General features: G+C 36.2%; 1 protein-coding gene and 1 long non-coding RNA gene across 14 annotated transcripts; one reads left to right on the top strand and one right to left on the bottom strand.

The window, feature by feature from the left end:
• Positions 1–6: 6 nt before the first annotated feature.
• On the top strand, positions 7–7,975 carry EXTL2 (exostosin like glycosyltransferase 2). 13 transcript variants are annotated; one of them, XM_026854176.1, is made up of 6 exons: positions 7–224; positions 1,103–1,158; positions 1,619–1,688; positions 2,940–3,367; positions 4,749–4,819; positions 5,390–7,975. In XM_026854176.1, exons 3-6 carry the CDS (start codon positions 1,684–1,686, stop codon positions 5,879–5,881), a joined length of 996 nt encoding a protein of 331 aa, XP_026709977.1. In that variant the 5' UTR covers positions 7–224; positions 1,103–1,158; positions 1,619–1,683; the 3' UTR covers positions 5,882–7,975. The 13 variants fall into 13 exon arrangements, 12 of the variants coding, with proteins under 12 accessions (XP_026709977.1, XP_026709973.1, XP_026709976.1 ...); XM_026854172.1 differs by having other exon boundaries at positions 1,616–1,688; XM_026854175.1 differs by having other exon boundaries at positions 7–229.
• LOC113482995 lies at positions 1,195–9,496 on the bottom strand. The gene is made up of 2 exons (XR_003398939.1): positions 9,456–9,496; positions 1,195–1,642 (listed from the first exon to the last, which is right to left on the bottom strand). It is a non-coding gene; the product is annotated as an uncharacterized LOC113482995 (long non-coding RNA).
• Between the last annotated feature and the right edge of the window lie 19 nt (positions 9,497–9,515).

Here is a 9,515-nt window from a genome sequence, read left to right as displayed (position 1 = left end):
CGCCAGTGCTGCCGCCCTGCGCAACGTGAGCGGAGCCGCGGGGGTGGCGGGCCCGGCCCGGGGCGGCTGCGCGATTCTGCAGCTCCTCTGAGGTGCCGCCCGCGGAGAGAGGGAACCCGCTCCCGAGGCGTTCTTCTTGGAACGAGGATTCAAATACCGTGTTTTGACACAGGGGTTTTATTTTCGTCAGTTGTGTTTTGAGGAGGCGCTCTTCTCTACGAGCGGTACTGTAAGAATTTTTTTAAGAGGTCAACCTTGCCTTGCAATTTCATAACTTAATTGGCAAAACGGATTGGCACTTTTCTACCGGAAAGTGCCATGATGCTAATTGTAATGCTTTTGTATAGGCATTTATTTAAATAGTATATTATCATTCTTGCTTATGATTACAGCCTCTTGTATGTAGCTGAGTAAACGCAGGAATGTATGGCAAGCCAGGAAGTCTCATTAGTAAACAACACTTATATTTTCATCTTAAGTATGTTTTTAAATTTAAACTAATTAATCATTACCGTGTTGGTAAGTATTGTTGCAGCTAGGTTGCAACTGGAAAATGAGAATCTAAGGTTCACTTTTTTAAAAGCACATACAAACAAGATATGGTGGACCTCGGAACTTCTGAGCAGCCACTGCTGCTAATGATTTTTAGAAATCAGGCGTGATCATTTACACCTATAAAAACAACCAAGTGATTAGCTACTGGAAATAGTTTCAGTGACCTCTCTGGCCTCCCAAAATAAGTCAGTGGTAAAATTGTAACTCAAATTTGGGAAGGCATATGTGTGGACATATTCAGGCTGGTATATACAGACAAATTGGCAATTCTGTGCTTTTAAGGAGCAAGTTTATATAACCTAAACAAATTAAGAAATTTCACATTAGTTCAATTATTCAATTGAGTTCAACAAATTCTTGCTCTCTAAGCTTTCATAATACCATTCCTAAATAAAAAATTAAAACTTTTTTTGGTTCAACTAGTTTTAAAATAACAATCCCTCCAGCCACCTCGGGCCCTTAGACACAGGTTTCTTAAGCTGCTGTCCTGCATTGTGTATATCCGTCCTTTTTGCGCTCACGCACGTTTGTTTTCCCTTCTGCCAAGGTGCTGAACCAGATGGGAAGAAAAAAATGCTGGGTGTTAAACCTCTAACACAATTGGTAAGCTTAGTGTAAGGAGAGCATGAAGGGGATGAGTCAGAAAATAAAATAGTTTTATTGGGACTGCTTGCCTGACTGTGGTAGCCAAATTCCTATTTTAGCGGTGCCTGGTGAACAAAGCAACAGGCTGTAAGGTTCTGGAGATCTACTTGTATCTCTGTAGTTGACCTCAAGGATGGAGTATGTGGACATTGTGTTGGCACAAAGTTGAAATTTTACAGGCAGTGAAATATGCTGTGCTTTTCTTTCTAACCAGCTGGTGTAATAACTTCTTTCTGGAATGTTCACTGAAAGGCAGACACAGTTACTCAACTAAGTAGAAAGAAGAGGGATTGGATAATTGCCAAGAACATGTACATCAATCAGTGATTGAGAGGAAAGTTTACTCATAAAAGAATGCTGTGTAGCATGTGGGATAACTGTTGATCTTCAGTTACAGAGTCTCTTTAATTTCCAGCAGATTCAAAGATCACAAGCAACTGTCCTGTAAACACAAGGGGAGAAAACCAATCCTATTTGGTAACAATGAGGTAAGTTGAGAGTTTTTTTAGACTAAAATAATTTACATTCATATTTTCAAGCATGGTATATACACTTTGGAAAAAAGTTATCAAAACTTGTCTGAAAAAACACAGTCTCTCAAAAGTTGTAATTGACGAGGCCGTCCTGGGTCACTTAATTTGACCAGAATTCCCTGCTGAAAGCCTAGAAATTACTAATGGAGTAACATAAGTAATATGTATGGATGAGTAACTGTTTAGCAGTAATCTTAGAATATTAATAATTGTATTCAATTCATACTAATCTTGTGAGTAAAGGAGGAAGAACAGATGTGGGTGACACAATTGAGGGGCAAACTATGGAAGGCAGTGACTGCTGGTTCCTGCTGAGTTTACAGTTTATAAATGTCTGGAGAACTGCAAGTGCTGCCTAAGAGGCATGAATGTCAGGGCTACCTTTGTAGGAGCTGTTTTTTAAGAGCTGTTTAGTTCCAAATCAGGAGGATCCAGAAACCGCTGCTGTTTGCTAAGGCTGCTCCCCCAATTAGCTGATACATAGCACCTAGCATCTGACATTCCCAGTTGCTGCTGAGCTCTAGATGTAGCAGACCAGCTGTTACTGATGTCGTTGCATTCCTACATTGCTCCATTTGGCATGTTTCTTTTGCTCCACCTGTGTTACAGCCTCAGTATGATTAGAATCATGTTTTCCACATTAATAACCATTATTGAGCAGATATACAAACAAAATGTCCAGCAAATCAGATTGTTCCTTCTGTGTATGGTGCCTGAGCAACAGGAAAAGAAAGAGCATTTAACTTCCTCCTTTCTGCCAGAGCTCTTGAGGAGGCACCTTCTCTCCCTTTTGTTTGCTAGCTAAGGCAGAGCTCCTGCAGCACTGAAAATCCTGAATCTGTATAAATCTGCTTTCTAATTTCAGCTGGATGAGTTTGGTGAGGTATCTAAATGTTCAATCAAAAATGCAGTTACTGAGAAAATGAGAGGATGAACAATATAGAGTTAAAGAATGATTCTAGATTCATTTTCACAAAACAATGAAATTCAAAGTTAACCAAAAAAAGTGAAAGCCAAGTAAACATAGAAATGGAGTGCGAGAAGTATCTGTCTTGATAGTTAAAAGTAATTGGCCCAAGTCCAAAATCTTCCTTAGTTATTTAATTAAACAAAAGTCTACTTAATATTGTGGAACTTTTGCTTAAGTAAGGGAGATAACTATGCATGGGATTAATGACCTTTCTTTTCCTGTTACTTGTTTTGAAGGTATTTTCACTTCTGTAAGCTTCCAGGAAGAGTTATGGGAATCCGCCTACTACGCTTGACTTCTGTGGTGATCGTTGTCTTACTTCTTGTGGCAGGTGCTTTAACAGCTTTGCTTCCCAGTATCAAAGATGACAAAATGCCCAATCTGAGAAGGGAACCAAAAACTCTGAGTCAATCTGCCTTGGATTCATTTACTCTTATTATGCAGACATATAATAGAACTGACTTACTGCTAAAGCTCTTAAATCATTATCAAGCCATCCCCCACCTACATAAAGTAATCGTTGTGTGGAACAACATTGGTGAGAAGATACCGGAGGAAATGTGGAATTCCTTGGGGCCTCATCCTGTCCCTGTTGTCTTTAAAGTTCAAACTGTAAATCACATGAGGAACAGACTCCAGAATTTCCCTGAGCTGGAAACGAAAGGTAATTCATATCGCTACTACTAATATTATTCTCACACTTAAAATCTGAATGCTAAGAGAGAGTATAATTTGAGTTATACTATGTAATAAATCCATGGATCTGTTGGGCCACTTAATAGAACGTGGGTAATATTGAAGAAACCTATGTTATGATATCAGATGCACGTCACCACCACCACCAGCACACTATCAGTGAAGAGTAAGGAAAATAAGAGGGATGTCAAATGCATTTCACAGGCTTTTGCAACTGTGTCTGTTCTCCATTTCCTTTGTCAGGCAAACACAGGTAGTTAAGCCTCTCTTCCATTTATAGTGTAAACTGAAATTCATAGTGCATTTATTTGTTGCATATCTGCATTAATCTGCACTTAAGTCATCTGATAAAGACTTGGTATAATCCATTCGTTTTAAGACTAAGTTCTTAAGCATGTCCTGCTCTTCACCAAAACTTCCCTCCCTAGCTGTCTGATTTTCTATCTCAAATTATGCATCCTTTTTAACAGTATTTTCCCTAGTCTTTTGGCTATTCATCTAAATATTCTTCCTAAGCTCTTTCCAGGAGAAGCACAACAATAAGCCCTGTTTGTTTCAAGTGGAAAAAAACCCCATATGTTGCATTACAGACCTGACCTTACTCATGATTAGTAAAGGTAATTCTATTTACTGCCCCCTTCCTAACATGCCTTGCCTACTCAAAACCCGTGACTTCTAGGAAGATGCTAGAAACTTCAACTTCCCAACTGTTTTATTTACTGTAATAGGATTTATTCTGACTATAAACTTAAACAGCTTTTTAATGCACCTGGAGTTCTTATCTGAGAATATCTTTTCTTTCCACTTCCCAATAGTTTTTTGCCTAAAATTCAAGGCAAAGATTCTTCCTTCTGTAGTTAATAATACTGAATGTTGCCTGTGCAATTTATTAAACTTGCTTATTTAGAACTTTCAAGTAGTTAGGAGACGAGTAAAATTTTATACTAAGAATCCCATCTAAATCTTATACACTAAAGAATAGTATCTAACTCTTAGTTGTATTTTTACCCAAGATTAGTAGAATTTTAAGTTGCTTTGCCAAACGCTTCCAAGTTCCCCAACACACATCTGTCCAGCTCTACTACAGATGATCAAATGTTGCTGAGTTTTGTTACAGCCTAGCAAATAATCTAAAACTTAGGTTTGTTTCCCATTACCACAAAGCTGCAACCTTGCTTTAGAAATGTAATTTTCTCAGTCTACTTTCAAGGAGTTACAGTTCAGTTCTGCAGTTCAACTTAATGGTTATAGAAGTTTCACAGCTAATTTGTCAAATACTGTGCTGCATACTATGCTCATGTATTTAATTTTTTGAGAAGTTAAAAGGGTTTTTTTTTCCCTCCCTTCAGCTGTTTTAATGATGGATGATGACACACTAGTCAGTGCTCATGACCTTGCTTTTGCCTTTTCTGTTTGGCAGGTAATGTTTTGCAATTTGGCAGACAGTGTCTGTGAGTTACAACTGAGATTAATGGTTTTAATTAGAGTAAAACTATATCATAATGTTTCAGTATTGATTTTCTAGCTATAAAGTTAGATTTTAGAAGGATTAAAGCATTGAATAGACAAAATTGCAAAAAAAAATATTCAGTAGTAGCTATACCTGTAGTCTATACCTTTTTAACTTTTCTTGTACATGAACACTGAAGTTGCTGACTGCTGAATTTATTTAAATTCATACTAGGCTGCAAAACAAAAGTGTGTGGGTTTTTTTCTCTAAGAGAAATTGTCTGTAAACTTATTTTGAGTGCCAAATATACAGCTGCAAATTGTGGATAGATGTTTCCTGGCACTACCTGCTATGGAATGAGGCATATTGTGTCAGTTTTACAAAACTGTAATTGCAACACGTGTCAACAATCTCATTATTTCCTGGCAATAGTCTTGTGCTCTTCTCATTTAAAAGAAGCATAAATCTCTTATGAAAATACTTAACATGCATTTCCGTGTGGGTTTCATTTTGATTTTTCAAATTTCTTTTTTCTTTCAGCAATTTCCAGAGCATATAGTGGGATTTGTTCCTAGAAAGCACATTTCTACTCCTTCAGGTGTATACAGTTATGGTAGCTTCGAATTGCAGAACCCTGGATTTGGAAACGGAGATCAGTATTCTATGGTTCTTATTGGTGCAGCATTTTTTCATAGCAGATATTTAGAAGACTTTCAAAGACAGCCAGAAGCTGTTTATGCCTTAATAGATGAAACTCAAAATTGTGATGATATTGCCATGAATTTTCTGGTAGCAAAGCATACTGGCAAGCCTTCAGGGGTGTTTGTGAAGCCTGTTGATATAAGAAATTTAGAAAAAGACACTAACAGTGGCTATTCTGGAATGTGGCACCGAGCAGAGCATTTGTTACAGAGATCTTACTGTGTAAATAAACTGGTTAATATTTATGATGGCATGCCTTTAAAATATTCTAATATCATGATTTCTCAGTTTGGTTTTCCTAATTATGCCAATCACAAAAATAAATTATAAGCCAATGAATTTAAGGGGTTAGATGTTAAACAATACTCAGTGAAGTGTACTGAGTTCAAGGAGAGAAGAAGGTGCAATTACTGCATCTTGGCCATCTTATTTGTAGCCTCTGAATTTTTTCCATATGGCTTTTTATGTAATTTTTTTCTTCCCCTTTCTTACTAATTTTCCAGGGTAAGCTTTTAGAAAACTTAAATATACACCAATGTTTAGCTGTGATAAAATCACCTTCTTTCCTTAAAATCTGAAAACCTATTAGTTCATTAGGCCAGTTCTTCAGAAACTTGCAGACAAAAATTGACTCCTACCCTGCAGTGCTTATGCTTTGATATTTTTTTTAAAAAATATGTATCTAGTCAAATGAGGTCTAGGCATGTATTTGATAATTACCTGTTGAGATGATTCCTTGCCTTCCCGCTCCTGTCCTCACCCCCTCCTACCCAGTTCCCAGTGAAACTATAGAAGGGCTACAGTAAACTGTTGGCCAGGCTTCTAGACTCCTGTACAAAACACCTTTGAAGTTTGTATATAAGCTGTTCTTTATTCTGAGATGTTTCTGAACCTCCTACAAAAGCCAGCCAGGAAACAGTAGCTCATCTTAATCTAAGATAGTCCTAAAACCATTGCCTGCAATAGCTACTACTGCTGAGATAGTGGAAAATTATCTCTGATGTGGCTTTTTCCCCGATTATTAATATGCCTAGAGTTGCTGAAACACTGCAAGCAGCTGAAAAGTAAAACCTAGCAGTTGGAAATGTAAGAAACATGAATACATGAAATATGAAACTTATATAAGCATCCAGAAGAAATGGATGGGATATTGCTTATTAATACTCTATTTAATACATAGTTTTATTTTGATATTTTGCATGTACATTGTTACAAAAATGTGCCCAAAAAATCCTCACTTTTTAAAAATGTCTTATTTACAATTCCTAATAAGAGCAAGCTGTTCTGCATTTATTACAGAGTGTACACTTTGTAATATGACAGATCTACTTTTTTATAACTACTCCTTCAAATGAGTATGCACTTTTTCGTTCTTTTCATCTCCAATTTTGGTGGCTATGACAACAGAATTAAAATGTGCAATGAATAGGTAAACCCTTATTAAAAAAAGGTTTGAGTTACAGTGATATTTGACAGGGCTGGACTGTTATCAGTCTCTGAATCCCCTGGTTTCATCTATAAAAAGAAACAAAGCTATTAAAAGCTTTGGTTAGATTTGGATTCTGCAGTTCTGGAAACATCATGTTAACATAGACAGGACACACCTTTCACGTTGCAGTTACAGAACTTTTTTGTGGTAGGAGGAAATAACAAAAGATGGTGATTTTCCTGGATCACAGGAAGGAATCAATTCTGGCATCCAAAGTAGATATAGTTTCATCTGTATCAACTCTTAGTTGATTCTTAGTATCAGTTCAAAGGTATCTGTGGGTAATCAATAACAGCTAATACCTAGTACGCAGATAGCATCTGCACAAATGGTGTATAATTTTTTGTAATTTTAGCTGAACAAAGTGGTTGAAAAATGTGACAAGTTCTTTATAGCAGGGATGATTCTGGGGTTTTTAGGTTTCTTTGGGGGAATGGACAATTCTGTCAGTGTTAAAGTTTGGTTTCTGCTCAGTGAAGTCTCCCTAGTACTTTTGCAAGATTTAAAGGGCAAAAATCCTGAAACAGCAATGTAAAGTCTGCTTAATTTTGTTTTAATAGTGAAAAGTAGCTTTTATTTATTGTGCAAAGTAGTGAAAAGTATTATATAAATAGGTCTATGATCTTTCCAGAAATGCAACTTTCCTAGTGGTAGTTTACTGCATTTCATTTACTTACTGGTCTGTAATTTCTGTTCTGTGCAGTATCAACTAGAATTGTGAAGACTCACAGATGTTGTTTACCTTACTTTTGAAATGTGAAATGAACTGTCAACTCAGCCAAATCTTAGCATCGGGTTCTTTGTTGGGGAGGAGTTGTTTTGGGTTGGTGTTTTTTTTTATTATTCTGTATCACTGAATGAATTAATAGAACAAAGCTTTTATTATACTGGTAAATTTAATTTGTACTGTTGTCAAATAAATTACATAAAACAGATTTGTGATATAATTATTTTCAATCTATTGATCAAATTTTCCAGTGTTAGATGTCTAAAGTAAGCTCACAGTTTGCACACATATAAGCAGCACAAAGATTTCGTTTTTAAAAAACATGGTTTTGTTGGCACATACGTTCACTTAATTTAGGTAAGGCCGACTCATAAGGAAACAAAGCCATCAAAAACAAGAGCCTTAAGCAGTTAGGCTCAGATGGCAAAGAAAATTCAAAGTCTAAGACTTCAGCTCTAGTCATAATTCATTGTGCTTGGGAACCAAAAGGGGCTTGTTTATTTCTTGTTGACTGGTAACTTTTTATCACTTGAAGGTTATAAAAGTGCCTTAAGATTCTTTAATGAAATGTATTACTTTGTATTTTTAACAAAATTATATGCATCTGATGATCTTCTAAGAGATTACCTAGATGTCATTTGGACATATTTTGGAGTCTAAACAGATTCATCACCCTCTCTGTAGAAATTAATGTTTATGCAATACATGATTTTAAAAATGGTATCCAAAAGATATATTTGAAAAATCCTTGTGGAAAAAAATCAGGATATGGTCTTAAAATGATGCAACAGGACTACAAGAAAATTGCTTCTTTACCTACTGGTTAAAAAAATGCCACAAGATGTCACTGTAGCCTTGATACTTGATATCGGATGTTTAAAGTAGTAATTGAAATTGATTATAATAAAATTGTATGAGGTGAAAACATTGTTAAAGCTAGCATTGTACAAGGTGAAATTCATTAGATAATCATACTAAAAGCTATGAGACAATACTAGAACTGAAAAAACCCATGGAGGTTATTTTGTACATGTTCTTACAGGGAAGAAGAGAAAGATTAAGTATTTTCTATGCCTACAAAGGCTCTGGCTAATTGCCACAAATGAGAACTTGCATGCAACCAAAACAATACCTGTAATTTTGCAAAAAGGTATATAAGCGGTACACAAAACATTTGTCAGTGGGGCTTCAGTTTTTAGTCTACCTCCTAGATTTTTCAGCCTAGCTAGATGGATTTACAAATAATGGGCTTTAACACAAACTATGTACCTAGGGATTCTAGGTACTGGATAGCTAGCCAGCTTCCTGCTCCATCTATGCTTCTGTTGCCCAAGATACCTTAGATAAAGCTAATGTGAGTATGTTCACACCAACTCCCCTCAAGTAGCATGCAGCACAGACTGTAGCAAAAGTTTGAGCTAAAAAACAAGTTCTGGAGAAAATATGCTGGTATCTCTCTTTTTACACAAGATATGTTACACCTGGGAGAATTACTTGTAAATTAAAAAATGCAATATGTTAAATACAAGTGAAAGTCCTATAGAACAATATAGGAAATTATAAACATTGATTTCCATGAAAAGCAAGTATCCTCCAAGCACCTTTACTTAGTTTGCTGTTACAGAAGACTCAGTCTTGCAAGCATCTTGTATGGAATAATATTTACTACTGAGAATGAGGTTTATTACCTAAGTTCACAGAACCAGGCCCAAAAGTATTTTCTGTAGTACTTCAGCATGTTTGTAAGG

This window comes from Athene cunicularia, assembly GCF_003259725.1.
Source record: "Athene cunicularia isolate RWA chromosome 8 unlocalized genomic scaffold, athCun1 chr8_part1, whole genome shotgun sequence".
Taxonomy (NCBI): domain Eukaryota; kingdom Metazoa; phylum Chordata; class Aves; order Strigiformes; family Strigidae; genus Athene; species Athene cunicularia.
The sequence above is the reverse complement of the archived record's forward strand: the minus strand, read 5'-3'. Positions and strand labels throughout refer to the sequence as shown.